The sequence below is a fragment of the Lissotriton helveticus genome, chromosome 11 (assembly GCF_964261635.1).
Source record: "Lissotriton helveticus chromosome 11, aLisHel1.1, whole genome shotgun sequence".
In the NCBI taxonomy this organism is placed as follows: domain Eukaryota; kingdom Metazoa; phylum Chordata; class Amphibia; order Caudata; family Salamandridae; genus Lissotriton; species Lissotriton helveticus.
The window spans coordinates 1,004,874,057-1,004,896,516 of NC_136072.1; the positions used below are offsets into that span (position 1 = coordinate 1,004,874,057).

At 43.1% G+C, this 22,460-nt stretch overlaps 1 protein-coding gene across 10 annotated transcripts in view; it reads right to left on the reverse strand.

The window, feature by feature from the left end:
• The window catches only part of ACACB (acetyl-CoA carboxylase beta), a 2,338,068-nt gene that overhangs the window by 1,383,926 nt on the left and 931,682 nt on the right, over positions 1–22,460 (reverse strand). For all 10 annotated transcript variants that reach the window (XM_078667379.1, XM_078667377.1, XM_078667383.1 and 7 more), the window contains one exon: positions 12,848–12,982. In XM_078667379.1, the coding sequence (XP_078523505.1) occupies positions 12,848–12,982 (135 nt within the window). The remainder of the gene's footprint in view (positions 1–12,847; positions 12,983–22,460) is intronic.

The following is a 22,460-nucleotide window of genomic DNA, read 5'->3' on the forward strand; positions in this document are numbered from 1 at the left end:
GACAGCATTCACTAACTTACGAGAATGTCTGTGTACAGCACCTGCTTTAGGGATACCTGACTATTCTAAAGAATTTGCACTATTTTGTGACACACGAGATAATTGTGCACTGTCAGTCCTAACTCAGGAGCATGGGTTGACTAGACGTCCAGTGGCATATTTTTCTGCCACTTTGGATCCAGTGGCTGCTGGATTACCCGGATGTCTGAAAGCAGTAGCTGCAACTTGCACGAGTCTAGAACAGAGTGAATCTATTATAATGGGACATCCTGTAACTGTGTATGTTCCCCATGCAGTTGTGATTTTAATGACCAGAACTAACACTCAGTATCTCACCCCTAGTCGGCTGACTAAATACGAGAGGATTCTCGTGGGTGCTGCGAATGTGGTCATTACTCGGTGTAATATCCTGAACCCAGCTACCCTGCTCCCTGACTCAATGATTATGGAAGCCGAGGGAGAGGACGAACATGACTGCATAGATCTGACAGAATTCAGTACTAAACCCCGCCCAGACATTAAAGAAATGCCTTTGCCTGTCGAAGATGAGGAGCTGTTCGTGGATGGCTCATGTATGAGACACGAACTTGTAGGCCTAAGTGCTGCTTATGCTGTAGTCTCTATAAACGAAATTAAAGAAGCTTCCTGTTTATATGGAGTAAAGTCTGCACAAGTAGCCGAATTGATTGCATTAATAAGAGCCTGTAAAATTGGGAAAAACAAAAGAATAACAGTATATACTGACAGTCAGTACTGTTATGGGGTTGTGCATGACTTCGGCCAATTGTGGCTACAGAGGGAGTTTCTGACTTCTTCAGGTACTCCCATCAGAAATGGAACAGTTGTACAAGATTTACTGGAAGCAATCCAATTACGAAAAGAATTGGCAGTGGTCAAATGTGCTGCTCATAAATCTGGCATTGACCCTATAACTTTGGGAAACCGATTTGCTGATGAAGTGGCTCAACATTGTGCCAGAAATCGCATGTCTGTAAATGTTAAACTGGGGGGACCTGGAAACAGCTGCGAACTTATGGTGTTTGAAGAGGTGCCTACCTGGGAAGAGTTGAGAGATTGGTAGCATGCGGTGCCAGCAAAAGAGAAAGAAAAATGAAAGAAACTTGGTTGTCGACCGAGAAGTGAGGATGGTGTCATTGTGGGCCCAAATGGTATGCCTGTGTTGCCTAGACATCTGCTTGCTTCTATGGCCAGACTGATACATGGAGATTCACACACTGGTAGGGACGCCATGGTTCTGGTTTTCCAACAAACATGGTACAATCCGAAGTTCAGGAAGGTAGCAGAGTTGGTCTGCCAGAGGTGCTTAACATGTCAGCAATTCAATGCTGGGAAAAGGACCGTAGTTGAATTTGGAAAAATTGGGAATCAGGGGGTCCCTTTATAAGAATACAGGTTGATTTCATCACCATGCCTCGCTTTGAGGGAAAGAGATATGTCCTTGTCATTGTCTGCCTGTTTTCAAAATGGGTGGAAGCCTACCCTGCCAAAAAGAATGACGCCCTAACCGTAGCCAAATTTCTACTGCGAGAATTAATACCTAGGTTCGGGGTTCCAGTCACAATTGAATCAGATAGAGGAAAACATTTTCAGAATGAGGTAATCGATCAGCTCTGTAAAGCATTTAAGATCACACAAAAACTGCACTGTGCATATCGTCCAGAGGCTTCTGGAGTGGCAGAACAAATAAATGGCACTATAAAATCAAGGTTAGGAAAAATGTGTGACTCTACGGGCATGAACTGGATAAATGCTTTACCTCTTGTTCTGATGGGACTCAGAAGTATTCCAGACCGAAAAACAGGCCTGAGCCCTCATGAAATCCTGATGGGAAGAGTGATGAGACAAGCATGGGTACCAGGACATACACTGATAAACATTTCTGATGATTTGGTACTTGAGTACTGCAAGCAACTGGGTGACCAAGTGCGTTCTATCTCTCGCCAGATTGGGGAAGACGCCGTCGCCAATCCAACAACTCCAGTCCACAAATTGGTTCCTGGCGACTAGGTTGTACTCAAGAAACATACTCGTTCGAGTTGCCTTGCACCGAGGTGGGGAAGACAACGCCAGGTAATACTGGTGACCACGACAGCGGTGAAGTGTGCCGGCGTTCCAAAGTGGATCCATGCCAGCCATACACAGAAGGTGATTCCAGATGAGAAAACTGACGCTAAAGGTTGTCCAGCTCAGGGGTCTGCAGAAGTTGGTCCTGAAGTAGCTGATGACGAACAACCGAGCACCAGTCAAGATGATTGGATACCCATAATCGACCTGACTAATGACCCAATCCGAACAAGAAGTCAAACCTATGCAGATAGAGAGTGGGATAGAGAGGAAGAGATAGGCACAGGCGAAGATCCTCAGATTATTGAGATTCACGTCAAGTCTGAGGAAGAAGAAGGTCAGACAGGGACAGAGCAAGTGATTGACACACCTCCACAAACCCCTGAAATTGAAAAGGGACAGACAAGAAATAGTGAAAAGGTTCAAGCAGAAGAAAATCAAGGGATCAAAGGGCTTGAACAGGATCAGATAGAACTAGAAGAACGTGTTCAGGACACAGAAACAGAGAAGCTCGAAAGTCAAATTCAGAATACACCTGAAAAAGGCCAGCTTAGTACCCAGGCAGAAGAAATAGAAATAAGACCTGGAACTAGTCAGACAGGAAGGGAAGAGACAATAGCAGAAGTGCCACAAACAAACGAAAATAAAAGAGCATTAGAAGACAGCCAAATCACAGTGCCAACTAAAAGACTCAAAAAGAAGAAACATATCGAACCAAGATATATTAAGAGACTGAGACTGAGAATAAAAACAGTAGAGGAGAAACTTGCAGAAAGAAGGAAAAGTCCTCGTATTGCAGAGCAAGTTGGAGAAAGTTCACAAAGGAGGAGTGACCGAATAGAAAAACTGAACGAAAAATACCAAGATCCTGAATGGACATATTTAGTGTTGGAGGAATTTGAAGATCTTGATATAACTGACGAAAGTGACGAAGAACAGACAGCTGATTATTCTGCCGAGGAAGACGAACCAACCTGAAGTTGTGCAGGGTAAGCTACCTGTGCAAAGTTACAAAGAGGGGTTGAGAAATCTTCTTCTGAACCAAAATGTCTGATTCAAATGTGAATGGAAGGCCTAGATGCAGTTGTTGCAAAACATGCTGTAAAGTATGTATATGTAGCATAGCTATAGTGTTAATAATTTGGATAGGACTAACAGTTTTCATTCCTTATATGGTGAGCAAAAATAATAATGTTGACCCTACACAGACTGTGACCCCTGACACTGAAGAACTGACAACACAGAGTGTAGAAAGACGTGAAAAAGCACTCAGACAAACAAAACGAGACTTAGAAGCATCAGATGAGGAAGGACTACACTATCATGGAGTTAAAAACCAGACACAGTTAAATGTATTCGCTAATCTTTTAGTGCACTATGTAGAAACTATGGAAATAGAAGACTGCTATGTCTGCATGAAGCTACCTACTTCTGTAGCTGAAGGCGTGACTTATCATCACCTACCTTTGACCTATGGAATTTCCTGTAGTATTTTAGCTAGCTTATTTTACAAAAGAGGACCGTTACAGTACTACTATTCTAACTCAGACGTGATATTTTCTGAACTTCCTATACGTGGAAATCTGAATCCTGTACATACTAAAAGTGACGTTACACGTTATATGGGAGAATATTTTCTGACTAAAGGTACCATAGACTTGAATGAAGCACACAGAGATAACTTGACCTGTTCATTACATGAACAAGAAAAAATGTTTTTAAACATGGCAGAGAAAATAAGGGCTTAGTGCGTAGTAAAAGAGAAAGCGTAGGTGAAATAATGGGTAGTATTTTTAGTGCACTGATACCTGGAGTGGGAGTGGTTCTGAACACACACAGAATTTGTAAATTATCCACAATAGTGGATGTGTTGTCTACTGACACAGCTCATGGATTCCTGCTGGTCAATACCGAAATGGTTGCGATCAGATCAATGGTTTTGCAGAACAGACTTGCACTTGACACCTTATTAGCAAAAGAGGGCGGAGTCTGCCCGATGTTGAAAGCGCAACATTGTTGCACTTACATACCGGACAAAAGTGTACAAATCAAAAAGTACGTAAAGAACATTACTAATTTGGAAAAGGAACTCAAACCACTGGACGTTGATAGTGCCTGGAAGAGACTTACTGATGGTCTCTCCGCTGTAGCTCATTGGTTTGCTAATTTAGGTAAAGGTTTATTGTTTAAGGTACTGATGCCAATTGGAGTGATAGGTTTCATCATATTTCTCATATTTGTCTGTTGCAAATGCCGCAAACACACAAAGAAATACGCTGTGAATAAAAGAGGTGTGAAACGGAGTGTGTATGAACTTGAATTGGAAGACTTGAATAATCAGATTTACAAAAGGGTGAAAAATTCTCACCCTAACAAAGAGGTGAAAGAGAAATTGAATCGTCTGATGGAAGAAATCGAAATGCACAAAGTGTGAGAGAAGTTGGCATCTGGTTCCATTAGTTTGTGATGATAGTAAATATCATCAAAGAGGGGATTGATGAAGCAAGTTTTCGCATATTACGCGACTTGCTCAAATCAAGAACCTCGAATAACTTATAATCCTGTAATACAACCCGTATGTTTTACTAATTTCCTTTATTTTGGATATGCATGTATCTTAGTGATGCTTGCCTATGTGTTTACTAATACGAATAACTCGTGTCCTTAAAATGGCCACCGCTTGAAGGTTTGCTTCTGCGCATGCGTTGGTCACACTCACGTGACGTGACGTAGTTGCAGTTCTGGTGGGAAAATGTGCGCATGCGTGCTTGCATCTAAAAAATGGCTGTCAGTGTTATAACGTGGTGAAGCTTGTGCAGATGCTCTCGTGTCATCGTCTGTTGCACTAACTATAATGCAATAGTATATTTTTCTGATGTGAGAAGTATAAAGTAGCTTTTCATGGTATATGGTGAATTCATTTATTTCTATGTTTTAATTTGTTTTCGCTTACTTTTCATGTACCGCGATATTGGGGGTTTTGAGTGAGACGTGAACCATCTTGAAGGTCCCTACTGCGCATGTCGCGCAGCCAGGGAGAAGTCAACCTTGAGCAGTGGAACTCAGCCAGCTGGCAGCCTAGTCAAGAGGCTCCTGTGAACACAACCTCTGACCCAGCAAGATGGAGCTGAATCGTTACTAACTTGATACAATTGTTATTTCTTATTGTATTCTGTCATTTCTATCGTGAGAACCCCAAACCTGCTAGGCGGTCTCAGAAAATGGAAATTTAGGCTTGTAGAAGTTTGTTCTGATTGGTGTGTTGACCTATCCTACTTGGGAACCAATCGAAATTGGGGATTCTGACACTTGCAACATCTGGGGGGTGGTACACTGACTCGAAAACAGTATAACTAGCCTAGGTTTAGCTGGAGAATTTGTCCGACTTGTCTGAATAGCTGACCTGTCACTGACCCAACGCACTCAATAGGTGACTGAATACAGAGCGCTGCGGAGCACTCTGTCCGAATTTGACCATAGACTCTAAGGTTTTACTAAACCTTAAGTGCTGGCGGAGCACTTTCCTGGGGAGTTCGGTAACCCAATCAGGGTTCTGACTGGTAGCTGCAGAGAGGATGGAGCGCAGGCGTTGCTTCCGAACTGCGGGTGCTGGTCGTGCCTTGGTGGTCCTGTCCTGATCCTAATCTGGTTTTCCTGTCCTGTCCTGGGGTGTCCAATCTGCACCTGCTGTCCCATAGATGACTGTCCTTCCTTGGGGTATTTCCTGTCCTTGACTGATCCGTGGCCAGGGTTGGTCTGCACACCTTTCTAGGTAAATATAGTGCGAAAACTCTATACTGCACCTTCTACTTTCCTGTCTTTGCTTTAATAAAGACATTTCTTTGCATACGTTAATTTTCCATGGTTTCCGCAACCTACTATAAAAATCACACAGTATATTTTTCCTTAGCATGTTCCTGTGTTTCCCTACCTTTTAGAACACATTCTCTCCATACTGTTTATGAATCATAACTGTGGTATATAATTTTCTCCTGAAATCTGATTTACGTAATGATGCTAGAACTATAGCATGTTCCATTTTCCCCCCCTATAGATGTATAGGATTTCTAATCTTTACCTTGCAGTATTTTTCTAAAACAGTAAATGTCTAGTTCGTGATCCATTTTCTTAAAATCTATTTAGTAGATCGCATTTGTTATAACTTTCTTATAGACTCATAAATGGTTGCCTTAGTTTTTCTTTTATATGGTTATGTGCTCTTCATTATTCTGATTATAGATTGCCTTCTCGTTGTAAAATGTATACACTCAGAAACTGATTTCTAAGATAAACTTTTAAAACTTCCCAGTAGTCTGTGGTTATTTGATGAAGTAAGAGAAATAAAGTCGGTATTTGTATTTTGCCTGTTTTTCTTTTACAGCTAGCTCCCTGATCCATTGTGGATCATAGGTACCCGTAACGGTGGATTGGTAAGTCAGGTACAATAGAAATAAATAGGAAGGAACCAGGGTTACTGGTAGAAGAGTTGTTAGGTCACCCGATTAATGTATATGATAAATTGGAAAAATATGGGCCTGGTATGTGTATGGTGAAAATTATTGGCCGGGTGACCTGCGATCTCTATCAATGTCACGTCAAACCAGTATTGATAGCTGTGCGAGGCAACATGGCTATAAGGACGTCAGTGCGACCACCCCACCCATTTAACAGAGCATGGCTCCAGATATTTGCTATATATTCTACCTTGGTATCAATGGTGAGCGAGTTTTCAAGATTGACCAAAGAAAACCTTGGTCAGGGCATATTTAATCTTGAAAACCTGTAATGGCCCAGAGCCATAGCTGTCTCTAAGTAATGGCCCCACATAGCTGTCTTTGGTAATTAATTCACAGGAGCAGACGACTATACTTTGCCAGCTCTGGATGGGCCTGTTTCACAATGATTCAGGTCAAACCAGATTCCACAGGAAAATATGTATTTTTGACGTCTTATAAGTCCTTCGCTGTCTGTAGGTTCTTAAGAGTAGGACTCAAGCGAAGGCTTATACCAAGTCATGCTGCCAGAGATCATGAGGAGATCACCTATTGGCCAAGACTGCCCCGGGCTACAGCAGTGATTCTAGCAGGACAATGAGGCATGTGATGATTCAAATATGAAAATATCTTCTGCCTACAAACATGTATAGGTCTACATCCCACCACGTATAGTACATTGCACCTGTGTCACTGTTGACGTCCCAGGGTAATAGACACGTGCCAAGAAGTATGGCTACAGAGTATAATGCTCTCTATAACCATCTTTGTATGTGTTTTCCAATTTAAGAATATATAGAGAGAGCTTTAACATCCTCAAACAAATCAACAAACATGATGAATCTAATTGTTTCTGCTCGAACATAGTTTTCCTACTATTGCATACACTTGAAGTCTTTCTGACCAAGTTATTTCTTTACATGTGCTCTCTCAGAATAACTTTTCTTTTGACGACAGGAGCACAGGCCCTCCCACTTATCTGCATCCGTGATACTTCTGACTTTAACAGTAGTGCTAATTTGTTTCTAGATATAATTCCTCCCTATTACTCAAAAAAGCATGAAATAGCTCATTTAAGTAAAGCTGACCTATAGTTGACCTAATCATATTAAATCTCCACCCACCCAGGCCCTGATGTTGTGTGGAGACATTCCCAGAGATAAGTCTGGAACATGAAACCAGAAGAGTCAGTGATTGTACAGCCTAACTCCAGTATGAATGATGTGCTCACAGATATTTGATGGTAATAATGTATGCTTAGAAGTAGTGGATGAAGACAGCATGGACTGAATCTCCAAAGGAAGCTATAACATACCCTTAGAAGGTGCTATAAAGTCACAAATGGACTAGAGATGGGGAAATAAAAGTACACTTTTGGGAGTCTTGGACTGCTAAACCCACACATTAAAGTGAAATCCATTAACGTTTTTCTAGAAACACAGGGCTTCCTGTACCAAAATATGGAGACAGATATACGTATTGCATTTTGTGAATGGTTTTCTTTGGTACACGACAGGTACACAACAGGTATGAAGCGACAGGACACATGATAGCTGGGGGTTAGTAGGCAAACCGTGTCTCACCGCTCTTCAAAAAAAAATTCGGCAGAGAGCAATGCTAATTGATCGTCAACATAGTTTAAGGAGCAAGTATAATTGACATTATTTTTTATCTTGTAATAACCTACAATCTGCTTAAAAAAATGTGTAAATGAGGTCTGACTTAAATGTTTTTTCCTCCAACTGTGTCTGTTTTCTGGGAACCTTACGGGCTTGAATATGTTTCAGGAAATTCAGAGACGTAGCGGGTGTTCCAAATATAGTTTTGTATAGGTAGTGTGCCTGTTAGTCACAAACACAGAAAAAGGCTGTGCTTTAATGAAATGTGTGCAGTCTGGGTGGGACATAACGGAAAAGCAGGAAGCTTTTTCTATTATTAAGATTGTATTGAAGTTATGGATGTTTGCCAAAAATAGTGTTATAAGAATTGACTCGCAGCGTGTGTAATTTGAAACTGACTTGTGCTTCTCTCATATTGCAGTCACTCTCCCAGCTGTTTTAGTTTGGGTATATGCAATAAACCTGTTCATACTCACTTTGTTGCAGATGTGGTGATTAAATGATTTTCGCTGCTTAAAGGATTTTTTCCCCCGACAGTTATGAACCAGCAATAAATATAGTTGAAATGAAGAGCAGCATTTTCTCTCCAAGATGATCACCCTCCTAAACCTTTTATATCCGCTTCAGAACACATATCATAAGCTCCCTGAAGAGAACTTCATTTGAATGGAGGATAAACTTAGGAAACTACTGTAGAATGATGGCCACACGAGGAAAGCCCTTTGCAAATTACAACGCAACCCCTACAATAGAGGTATAGGTCTCCCAGACCTACTACTGGGCAGCCCACATAACAGCATCAATGATTGGGGCTTTATGGACGGGGACCATTCCACTTATGCCCTAGAAAGAACTGGGCTCCAAGCTCACTCACATTAACACTACCTCTATGGCAGTAGGGGAAGATGTGACCTCTTACCAGCTACTCAAATAACGTTGGAGGCATGGGACGACAAGGCCAGCTCCTGCATGGGTTGGAAGCAGAACATCACCCTGAAAACTCTGCTATGGATGGGCAGACACTTGACAGAAATAACCAAATTAAAAGGTTTTACATCTTGGGATTGAATAGGCATTTCCAAAGTAGGTGACTTCCTAGAAGAGGGAACTTTAAGGTATTTCTCCTCACTCCAGAGGGAATTTCAACTCCAAGATCGCCAACTCTACAAATACATACAACTCGCACATTCATGAAGAGCTGAAAATATCCCCCCAGACCTCCCAGAAATCGCTCCCTTAGAGGGGTGGCTATTAATGGATGAATTACAAGAAAATTAAGTATCTTACACTTATAATACTAATAACAATAATATGCCTGATACCCTCCTAAAATTGAGGGCTGTGTGGGAGGCCGATGGTGGCACATTCGAAGATCTCGACTGGGAGGCAGCACTGATGTTCCCGAGAAGTGTCAATTAGAGCCCGACTGCGCCTAATCCAATTTTAAATTTTAAATAGGATATATTATGGCAGTGCCTGACTGTATAAAATAGGTAGAGGAGCCGCACTGGATTGTTTGCAATGTGGGAGGGATCTGTGAGACTTCATCCACACATTATGGTCATGCTCAGCCATACATACAGACATACTGGCGCAGAGTTTTGTCGGAACTCAGCGCAATCCTAGAGCTGCAAATACCTGAAGACCCAAAATATGTCCTTTTGGGGATACCTAATGATTTTGATGTGACGCGGATGAAACTCCTATTGTGTAATCTGGGATTGATAGTGGCCAAATGAAACTTGACCAAGTGATGGGGAGCTTCTAAATGCCTAATCTTGCTGGATGGAGGAGGGGTATGGACTAATTTGTGGCTGACGAAAGAGTAACTTTTAAAAGTAGGGGGTGCCCATGCAAGTTTTGTATAATATGGGGGAGATGGATTGAATATTATGGACTTGCTGAAGATGTTGCTATTGCTGCAGGCCCTTCCTCAGAATTACATTATGCAATCTATGACGATCCCTTTTGTCGTGATAATTATGATCGTGTTGATGTAAAGGGAGTATCTACCCGCCCCCCTTTGTTATTTTTCATAAAATAAAAACATTTAAACAAACATTGTTGAAATGTCCAGTGGCCTAGAACAGTACTCATTTAGTAGACAATACACATTAGTGAAAAACACCTATCCTTCAAATTCCTGCACCAGTACTCGCACTCCTCGTACAGGCCGCCATATTTCAGAATTTCAAAGAAGGTAGCTACCAGTGAACCTCTGAATGGGGAGGAGGGTGGTCCGCACATGAATCTGTGAAAGCTACCGACATTGTAGAAAGAAAGTATAACTTTGTAATTAGTAGTCAGTAGCTTACAGTGCGGTGGAGAGGCATGCTCTGCATGCTCCTGCCTTCTAGGGTTGGGCACAGATGTATGGAAGTTGTTTTTTGATTCAAGAAGTCCACAATGCACCTGAACGAAGATTCCACCTCAGATTGTGTCACCCCTCCATCCACTAAACAGGTGAGTGTAGTAAGTGAAGTTAGCGAAGCTGAAATATATGGTGTACAGGTAGGTCAATTGTTCAAGTAAAAACATTATTTGGTGCATTGGCTGGCTTACAAGAAGGCAGAAGGGCACATGAGAATCAACAGCACTACAAGCTACAAACTAACATTTTTGGTTTCTAGCATTTGCTGCTGTAGATCACAATCAGACCCTCTGCATAAACTACAAAGCAGTGGACTCCCAGTAGGCGGTGGCTAGTGAGGCAAATGTGTGGACAGTTTGAAGTATTGTTTGGCCAATTTGAGCCACTTGGTGGGATTGAATATCCTCACAAGGTTCAGTGAAAGAGTATGGTGACCACGTAGTGGTTTTGTATATGTCTGCTAATGGTATGTTAACTAAGAAAGCCATAATACTTAAACCTTCTGGTGGAACGTGCCCTGGTCACCTAATATAAAGATTGCTACGCCTTTGCATAGCAGACATGTATACATTTGACTATTCTTCTTGCTGAACCACCCTTCGAAATGGGATTTGCCAAGTGAGGTTTAACAAAAGCGAAATGGGGTTCTTTAGTCTTACGAATAGGCTTTGTTCTGTCAATATAAAATATTAGCGTCTGCTTAACATGTATAGTGCTCTCTTCACCACCTACTCTGGGTGCAAAAAGAAGCTACCAGTTTGCTGCATAACATGCAAGAGTAGTGAGCTTGTGGAATTAGTATACACCCGTCATGTAGCTTGGGATACCTAAACTTTATGACCTCAGGTGTCTCATCAAAGGAGTTATTGAACCCATAATCCCACATCAGGAGGGACAGGATGTGTATTCGCTGCTTTTTCCCCATCCCATAAAGGACAGTAACCTATGGCCTATCCTCGATCTCAGACATTGCAACTGCTAAATCCTGTTGGACACTTCCGAATGACACCCATGCACTTTTGAAAACGTTATCACAGTAGTGACAATGTCAACAACAAGAAATCACTTGAATAAATTAAAGAGATTGGGTAGAGAATAGAACTACACAAGCCACATATATATACCTGCCAATCTTGTGTTGCGTATGATTACTAAATGGTTCCAGTCTCCTGTACTCAATATCACAGTTTCAAAAAATGCATTTTACAAATCATTTTTCCAGGTATGGTAAGTTAATTGGTTGAACTAAAGCAAGACTACAGCTTTCCAAATATCTTAAGAGTTAAAATGTGGAGTCCTGGGGAGAGGGAGTCATCTGGTAGCCCTACGGATGGGTACTGAAAGTGGGAAGTGCGGAGGGGGTGCAATGTGGAGATACAAAAAAGTCTTTAAATGCAATCACTTTTAACAGTGTCTTCTTTATTTTACTCCACTGCAGATATAGTAAAGTTTTTATTCAACTATGGTGAAATAGTAAATTCTGCAAACTCCATGTGCTTTTCATCCAACAATATTTCGCAAGCTGGGTTAAGCAATCCATATTCATCAGGGCAAAAGTGAAACTGTGTTCCAGAGTAGAAAGTGATGTTGGCCTAATAGACAGGGTACTCACAGGTGCAAGTCGTGACACTGAACCACTTGGCTGCCACCAAATAACCATATTCTAGTATTAGTAATGTTATGCTACCTGAAGCACTGCAACATAACTTAGCACCCGCGTATAATCTTTTCATATCAATAGGCTTTACCTTGTGATCAAACTTATTTCACTAATGATCATGTTTAAACCTGTAATCGCTATTCAGTTTGTCTGCTAGACTAAAAGGTGGATTAACTCAATTCTTCGACTTCAGCATAATGCATGTTATTGCCACAAAATGTTAGTGCACAAGGAGCAAGAGGAAAAGTAAATCCATATCGAGCAAATGTCAAATGTGTGCACTGCAAACACCCAAATGTCACACAACTGCATTGAAAATATGGCAATCCTGCCCTCATATGAAGGATCCAATATTCATTTTCATTTTATCTGAGGGTCTCTGACCAGTACCCATCAACACCTCAGGTCAATGACAAGAACATTCACACCTATGGATAGTTTAATACATAAGACCCTCATGTCTGACGGGCAGTAACGTAGATCTACAATGCTAAAGGTGAGAACCCATGATAGACACTCTTCTACCTGAGCTGCCCAAACCATCACATTGGGTGGATCCTAACCAAAAGATTGATTCAAATTATCATATCAATTTAGGTGTTTCAAAATCAGCACTTACAAGATGAAGTTTAGAGGGATCATCCAATTCTAGAGTGGCTACAATGCAGCCAGACTCTAGCACTGCCCCTGGCCTCTTCACGTAATGAATGGTGCCTGATTCTTGCACAGTCAAACTCATGACCATCTTCATAACCTGCAGAGAAAGAAGGCAAAAATAGTACACGCATTATTCAACCCCAAATAAAACTTACAGTGAAACTGAAATCAGCTAACAGGTCTCGTTACTTTGAAAAGACATTTCTTTACTGAGGACTTTACATTGGAACTAAAAACTAGCTAGGTTCACTATTAAATTATTCAGTATGCTACTGACGTACTGAATAAGTACTTTGTGAGGGTGTGCCGATCAGGTCTCGCCTCTGGCCCAGAAATAATAACGGAGATCAATTACCTGTAGGAGCAAAGACACAGACTCCAACTTCGCGCTTGACGTCTGTGAGGATAAACAAACCCCTCCGTATTCTACCCATACAGGAACTGGACATTTGGGACGTCGTGGAAAAAGGAGGAGGGATTAACACTGGAAGTGTTCTTCAACTGGAAGAGAAAAGGACCGATTCAACTCAAGGAGAGCACGAAGACGTTAGAGAAAGGAGGAAGTCGTCGAGGGGGAAGAACAGTGAAGGAGAAGGACGCGGAATCGAGAGCGGACGAGGAAGAAATGGAGAAGACGAGAGGAGGTGTGAAGACTGGTGGTCGCGACAGGAGGAGGCTGGAGAGTGGCTGCAGCTAAGGAGAGTTTCGGCAGAGCCGGTGAGTCACTCTGGACAGGGTAGGAGGGAGGAGAGCGAATAAGGAGGGGAGGGAGGTTGAGAGTGAGAGTGAGTTCATGTTATGTTTTCCCTGATTCCCTACCCTCACGCGAGATTGTCCTCATTAGGATTTTGAGAGCGTCCTAAAGTGATTAACGTGCACATTTCTACCCTACCCTTTACCTCAGACACAGATCTCCCCTACCCTACCCCATCTTGCCAGATAATCTTACTGAAACACCAACCGGGTGTGGTGATGGGTATAATATAGCCTAGGGGTCTCGTATTTAAACAGAGGACTGTCGGCTCCTTTCTTTTTACTTACTCCTATGAGCCTCCGTGGGAGACACCCCGACAGTGGAGGAGAAGACCGGACGGATGAGGGAACTGACGAAGACGACGTTTCACCGGAAAGAGAGGAAAAGCCCAAGGAACTGAATAACCAACCCCCTCTGGTTCATTACCTAACTCTTTAAATAAAAGCCGCCGACTGGCACACTACATACAGTCTCCGCGTCTATTGATCCGGCCCGCCCTCCCACAAGTGATGTCAGAAGTGGGATTAGCCGGAGACATGGAGGTTGTACTCACCAAGATGGCTGAAAACCAAGAGAGTTTGGGGAAGGCAATGGAGAAGTTCTTGTGGGTTGTAGAAGAGGATCGGGGGAAGTTACAACAAGTCATCACTGAACAAGACCAAACCAATGACACCGCAAAGGGGAAACAAAGAGCACCGAGCACCCTACCATCCGTAATCTTACAGAAATATGTAAGCCGAGAAGTTCCCGACTACTTCTTCAATAACTTTGAGAGGATGGCTCTGGCAGCCGCATGGCCAGTGGATAAATGGAGCCAATGCCTAGGATCCCTATTGTCGGGAGAGCTTCAGGCTTCTTACCAAGCAGCCAATATCCTAGGAGTAACCCCATATATAGAGATAAAACAATGCATTATGGAAAGATTAGGCGTCGATGACGAAACATATAGAATAAGGTTCAGCCAAATTAAGGAGGGCCCCCAAGAAACCCCAGAGCCCTATATTTCACAATAAAGGACATGGCCGACCGGTGGTTGAAAGCCGCTACCGCCACCAAAGAAGACATCATGGTCAAGGTATATTTAGAGCAATATCTATCCTCGCTTCATCCGCCCATTCACAAATGGGTCAGGCAAAATGCCCATCTTACCCTAGAGACGCAGTGGAAATTGCAAGTGCCTACAGCAGAGCTCAAGAAGCACAGAAAGGAAGAGATGAAACTCCTTGGAAAGCAGGGATAAGTGGTGTTCATCGACCTCCCTGACATCCACTGGTTCGAAAGCCAGATCCTGTTACTATCGTCCCCGGATCCCCTGTGTTCAGAGTTCCTGGTCCTCCTGTAGTTGGAGCCCCTACTCCCGGACCACAATGCTTTAACTGCGGTGGACTAGGACATATAGCACGCTTCTGGCAACAAAAAAAAGAACCAAAGGAAGTAAGAGTTGCTAGGAATTATTGTTGTCTGACCCAGAATAACCAATCGCCTCCTTACCGATGTGGCATAACTGTGAATAGACAGCCCATGACCACTCTAGCGGATACAGGATGTCGACAGAGCGTGATACAACCTCAGGATCTGGGGCCCGAGCTCCGAGAAATAGATGGAATTGTTAATATACGATGTGTACATGGGGACACAAAACAATACCCTACCACACATGTACGCATACAACACACCACCGATCAAGGATCCAGTTTAAAAGTTGGTCTCATTCCTAGACTACCTGAACAGGTCATATTGGGGAACCATTACCCCCAGTTATCACAGTTGCTCACAAAGGCAAACCAGGACGAGAAAGACTGGTGGACTGTCGCCCTTTTTTCTCAGGATGATAATCCTGAATGGCCACCCTCAAAAGTCAGGAAAACCAAAAACGGAAAGAAAAGGAAAGCGCCTAACTGCCCTTCCTGTCTAGACAGAAGAAAATCCATGGGAGGGCGATAGACACTTCCATTCTGCACAAAGAGGAGATCCAGTCTTACAGGAAGTTCGGAATCAAGTTCTGACCAATGAAGATCCTCAGTACGTATGCCCTATTTTTTAATCAAAAACGGACTATTATATAGAAAAGCTGAGCCCAATAGAGCCCCTCAGTTACTGGTTCCCGCCCCGTTCCGAGAAAAAGTCATCTACATGGCCCATAGTCATTTATTTGGGGTTGGGGGCACTTTAGTGACAAGAAAATAGAACAATTGATAACGGAAAAGTTCTATTGGCCAGGGATATACAGGCAAGTGAAACTGTATTGTCGTGAATGTCCCATTTGTCAAAAAAAATTGTAGAAATAGACCCCCTAGAACACCTCTACATCCCCTACCCATAATAGATTGACCCTTTTATAGGGTGGGGATGGACATTATTGGTCCACTATTACCCTCCCGTAGCAGGTGTCGCTATGTTATGGTCCTAGTGGACTATGCTACACGGTTTCCAGAAGCAATTGCTTTAAGACATCCTCATGTTTCTAGTATAGCCACGGCAATGATAACCGTTTTTTGTAGGGTAGGATTTCCAAAAGAGATTTTGACAGACCAAGGAAGGGACCCCGTTCGTATCCAAATTAATGAAGCAAGTGTGTACCCAATTGGGTATCAAGCAGATACGAACTGCGGCATATCACCCCAAAACAGACGGTCTTGTTGAACGCTATAACGCAACTCTTAAGCTCACATTAAAAAAACTTCTTGCACTTGAATCCTAACGGTGGGAAGATATGTTACCCCTAGCTTTGTATGCCATTCGGTGTAAAACCCAAAAAAGCACGGGGTATTCCCCGGTTGAGCTTCTCTATGGCCATCAACCCCGTTCCTTATTAGACATGGTACGTGAAAAATGGGAAACAGAGCCTAATAACACTACACCGCTAGTAGAATATGTACCCAACCTCAAAACCCATCTAGAACCGATTCGTACCATAGTCCGTAACAATATGGAGAGAGCACATGAAGCACAATAAGCACAATATGACAAGAAAACAAAGAACAGGTCCTTTGCAGTGGGGGACGCCGTATTGCTAATGATGGCTTCCTCGGATCATAAACTCATAGGACAATGGCAGGGACCCAATAAGGTCCTTGAACAGGTAACTCCTGTTACCTATAAACTGGAATTCGATAAAGATAGAGGGACCTCCCAAATATATCATATTAACCTCCTAAAGAAATGGGAGGGACCCCTTCCGGCCCTAGTAGGGAATGTAGGAAAGAATATTCCTTTATATGACCAATGTATTGACCATGATCTACCAACTCCCTTATAAACTGAATTAGTCAGTACCCTATCACCACTACAGGAGATATTCTCTCTGACCCCAGGGAAGACCACGTTGCTAGAACATTCTATTAAAACCAGACCAGGGAAAAAAGTGTGTCTCCGTCCTTATCGTTTTCCCGAGGCCCGTAGGAACACCATCAGAGAAGAGGTGCAGCAAATGCTGTAAATGGGCATAATAGAACCCTGTACTAGCGAGTGGAATTCTCTAATTGTCCTTGTGCCCAAGCCGGACAGCTCAGTTCGATTCTGTATCAACTTCCGGGGGGTGAATAAAATCTCTGAGTTTGACACATACCCTCTACCAAGGGTAGACGAGATGATCGAATGGATAGGGAGAGCCAAATACATCAGTATCCTTGATTTATGCAAAGGATACTGGCAAATTTCCCTGAGAAACAAAGATAGAGAAAATACAGCATTTTCTACCCCTGGTGGCCTGTTTCAATTCTGAGGGTTACCCTTTAGGTTATATGGGGCACCAGCTACCTTTCAACGGGCCATGAACATAATTTTGCTGCCCCATGAAAGGTACGCCGGGGCTTACATTGATGATATCGTCATCTATAGTGAAACATGGGAACAACACCTTACCCACTTATATCAAGTAATCCAAGCATTAGGATAGTATGGACTTAAAATCAACCCTGCCAAAAGTCATCTGGCTGCCCAAACAGTAAGGTATCTAGGTTACCTATTGGGGGAAGGAGTCATACGACCTCAAAGTAACAAATTGGCCGCTATATCCCAAATATCTTTCCCCCGTTCTGCAAGGGACCTCTGTGCCTTTTTAGGGTTGCTGGGGTACTATCGAAGATTTTTACCCCAATTTTCACAGATAGCTGGCCCTCTCATGGTGGGAGAGGTGTGGCACCGCGGCCAGGGCGACTGACGCTGGAATCTGGGGATCAGAGTTCGATCCCCGGCTCCGGCGGCAGGTTAGCCCAGCACCATGTGACTCTGGGCAATAGCTCGCTTAATCTTCCCGACGGCCCCCCAGCGCCTAGAGACCCTTACGGGCGATTGTGCGCTTTACAAATGTGGACTTTACTTTACTTTACTTCTCACTGATTTATTGCTTAAAACAGTGAAAACCGAAGCAAGATTGAAAGACCCTAGCCCTGAAGTTATCAGAGCATTTGAATCACTAAAAGCATCTCTAACATCAGATACAGTGTTGGCTAGTCCCGATTATACATTACCCTTCATCCTGCAAACTGATGCTTCTGATCAAGGGTTAGGGGAAGTGCTATCCCAAAGAAACAGACAGGGGGAGAAAAAACCCTTATATATAAGCAGAAAACAGTTTGCCCGAGAAAGAAATTACGCTGTCATTGAAAAAGAAGCCCTTGATATAAAATGGGTGATTGACTCATTGAAGTATTACCTGGAGGGACGTGAATTCACCCTATATACAGACCATGCTCCCTTAGAATGGTTGGCCCGCAACAAAGGGAATAATGATCGGGTAATACGATGGTTCCTATCCTTGCAGCCCTACAGATTCCAAACCAAACATCGCAAAGGGAGTGATCAGGTAAAGGTGGACTTCCTCTCCCGTTATTCTCACAGAAACACCCCTACCAGAAGGACAGCAAGGGAAAGGGGATGTGAGGGGGTGCCGATCGGGTCCCGCCTCTGGCCCAGAAATAATAACGGAGATCGATTACCTGTAGGAGCCAAGACACAGACTCTAACTTCGCGCTTGAAGCACATGAGCATAAACAAACCCCTCCGTATTCAACCCATACAGGAACTGGACACTCGGAACGTTGCGGAGGAAGGAGGAGGGATTAACCCCAGAAATGTTCTTCAACAGGAAGAGAAAAGGACTGATTAAACTCAAGGAGAGCCCGAAGACGCTGGAGAAAGGAGGAAGTCGTCGAGAGGAGGAACAGCGAAGAAGAAAGAAGCGGAATCGAGAGAAGACGAGGAAGAAAACGGAGAAGAAGACAAGAGGTGGTGTAAAGACTGGTGGTCCCCACAGGAGGAGGCTGGAGAGCGGCTGCAGCTCAGGAGAGTTGCGGCAGACCCGGTGAGTGACTCGGGACAGGGGAAGAGAGCGAATAAGGAGGGGAGGGAGGTTGAGAGCGAGAGTGAGTTCACGTTGTGTTTTCCCTGATTCACTACCCTCACGCGGGATTGTCCTCATTAGGATTTTGAGAGCGTCCTAAAGTGATTATCATGCACATTTCTACCCTACCCTTTACCTCAGACACAGATCTCCCCTACCCTCACAAGTGGCCCCTATCTTGCCAGATAATCTTACTGAAACATTAACAGGGTGTGGTGATGGGTTTAAAATAGCCTACGGGTCTCGTATTTAAACAGAGGACTGACGGCTCCTTTCTTTTTACTTACTCCTATGAGCCTCCGTGGGAGACAAACTGACAGTGGAGAAGACCGGACAGATGAGGGAACTGACGAAGACGATGTTTCACCGGAAAGAGAGGAAGGGCCCAAGGAAGTCAAAGAATCACCAACCCCCTCTGGTTCAATACCTAACTCTTTAAATAAAAGCCGCCGACTGGCACACTACATACAGCCTCCACGTCTATTTATCCGGCCCGCCCTCCCACATACTTCAAACACCAAGCTGCATTAAATGGTATACTGCTAAATAAACCAAAAACAATATTGAAAGCTTCAACTAACTACAGTATTTTATGAAACTTCACAGAATATACTACAATATAAAGAAACTAAAATACATTGATAAGAGCATTGGAATATAGTACATTTAAATGTGTTTAAAGTCAGGAACAATTTAATTTGCCAGTCACATTTGTATTCATATACCTATTTTAAACAAAACCTCATTCAAGTCAGAGACTTTACATGCTTCGACTGTTGACCCGATTTGATGATCTATCAACAGATTCTAAAAGAGATAGTGGCATGAGAGTAATCTTTCAACATTTCACCCCAGAACGTCAGCACTCCAAACTTGCCTTACCAAGTGACAGGGAATCGAATAAACATGAAAGGAGCAAGAAATGCTATAATCTTTTACTCTCACAATATTTTGGTACAGACATATAGGGGCCTATGAGGATGGCGGACGGACCTGCGTCCGTCCGCCACCCCGAGGTGGAGGGACCGTCCGCAGGGGTAGCGGCGGTCCCTCCGGTTCAATTAGGATGTGACCGCCACCCTGGCGGTCACATCCCGTATCTTTAACCTTGCGGCGGGTGCTGCTTGAAGCAGCACCCGCCGCAAGGTTAAAAATGCATGCTTTACATTTACATGCACAAAGCGTCAGGCACCGCGCGGTGCCTGCCGCTTTGTGCATGTAAATGCTGGGGGGTACCATAGGTATCCCCCATGTGCACCCCCCACCCCCCCTGACACCCTGGGGGCCCGCCACGGGCCCCCAAACACAAAAGACCACATGCTTTTCCACGGCGGAAAAGCCGCCGTGGAAAAGCATGTTTCCGCATGCATCCTAATATGGCTGGCGGTGTCTTGCAGACACCGCCACCATATTTGTCAGCATACACCGCGAATCAGCGATGGACGGACTTGCCGTCCGCCGCTGATCCCACCGCCATCCTAATCTGGCGGTGGGTGTTTTATGTCACCCCGGCGGTGAATCCGCATACTCCGGGCCGGCGGTGGCTTCCGCCGGCCCGAAGGATGCGGATTCACCGCCATCCTAATCGGCCCCATAGTTTGCAGCAGTAAATGGTATGTTCATTTACTCTATTTGGGTATTTTATTAAGGGATTTTTATGGACGTATGTACCCCTATCAACCCAACCGAAGGAGATCTTGGTTTGTACTACGAACATAAGAACAGAGACTCACAATTATCAGGAATGGGAGTCACAGCTTTTTGGGAGAGTAGATTCTACCAGAAAGTTCACGAAGATTTGTTTGTACTTATAAAGTTGAGAAGCATCCATGTCTGCCGGTACTCATATCAGAAAAAGCACATGAGCCTGCACATGCAGCAACAAACATGCACTTACAGGCTTAGTAATGATACAACTAAACCTCCGTTGTTTACATTTAACAACGGCACAGTTCCAAACTTTTCTTTCTGAGCCTTCATACTGACATCTTGGGTTTCCATGCTCCTCAATTCATATTAAGATTCATGCAAAGGCAATTCATCATTTACAAAGATGAGATTATTATACCATTATCACTGGTGTGGTTGGAGGCCGGAGGCTGTAAAACTGGCTTTGCTCTCTATGGCCTGAGAGAGACATTTCACTATTTTTTTCACCCTATTCCTTCCATGCACAAACCAGGTCTAGGAATCCTTTAAGGGCTAGGATGAGAAAATAATAGGAACTGAATCAAAGAAAGAGTTTTTAAAAAAATGAAAATTTGATAGAACATGCAAAATTGCATACCCAGATTATATTAAATGCCTATAACACCTATGGCCTGTTCAGGAAACTGTGCAGAAAATGCACAATTGTTCAAAGTTTTCTGAGCAAAGACTGAACCCCCACCACTCCTTGTGAGTCTTGCTTGGCACACATAAGAGAGCAGTATTTAAACAGTGCCCAACAAACCTTATGGGTTTTTAGACAAACGATGACCAGTATGCTCTAAAATGACCCATTTAGCATTTTTCACACAATTATCTTTTGGGGCCTACCTAACACTCCTACCCCGGATATATCACTGCACTTTGAAGCAGGTATTTACACCCTCCACTCTGCAGAGTTCACCAGTCACCATAATTGGTGAAAGCCACTTAGCTTTAATCATTTTGGAAATTCATCAACCACTGCTCTTCAGGGCACCACCTCCAACCCTCCCTAGTACCAAAGCTTGCATATGTTACTTGGAAGCCCTCAATCAGAACCCTAACTAGCAAGTAAAAATCGGATTTTTTATAACGTGCACGATGGTAGTTATTCACCAATTAGCAAACTACTGTTGGCTAACCTCAGAGATTAGAGAAGAAAAACGTTTTCTCTCTGAAGTTGATATCTGTAAAAAAAAGAAAATCAATGCAGCGCAAACCAAAACTCATGTAAGCAGTTCTGTCTGATGGACAGAGTGAAATGGCATTTGAGCAATTTATCATAAAGTTAAAGAAAATAAACCCATAGTGATTTTCAAAATGCACCGATTCAGGACTGTATTCAGAAACACTGCATACATTGTGTAGTATTTTGTACAGGGAACCTTGGTGTTGGGTAATAAAAGTATATCAGCACTATACTTTGTGAAGTGCAAAATAGAGCTGATGTAATGTTGGATTCACCTTTCTTATTTGTTCTAAAGACCACAGAGGTTCTCACTATCCATTAAAATCATTTGTTTCTTCACTTGCTGCGCTTACCGTTACCTTGGATCTCAGTAATAGAGGGTCTGGCGTAAGAAACATGATTTCAGGTTTGGGAAGAATAACATAAGAAAATCGGTATTTCCAACGTCGATTGTATCATGTTTTAACTTGGTATTTCACACAAACATTTCAGCTGCGGGATGTGCCCTGTTGCTAACATTACTGGGCACTGAATTTTCACAATATAACATAAAATAGCAGATGTATAAAAAGTGCAAACTACACCAACTTATTAAAAAA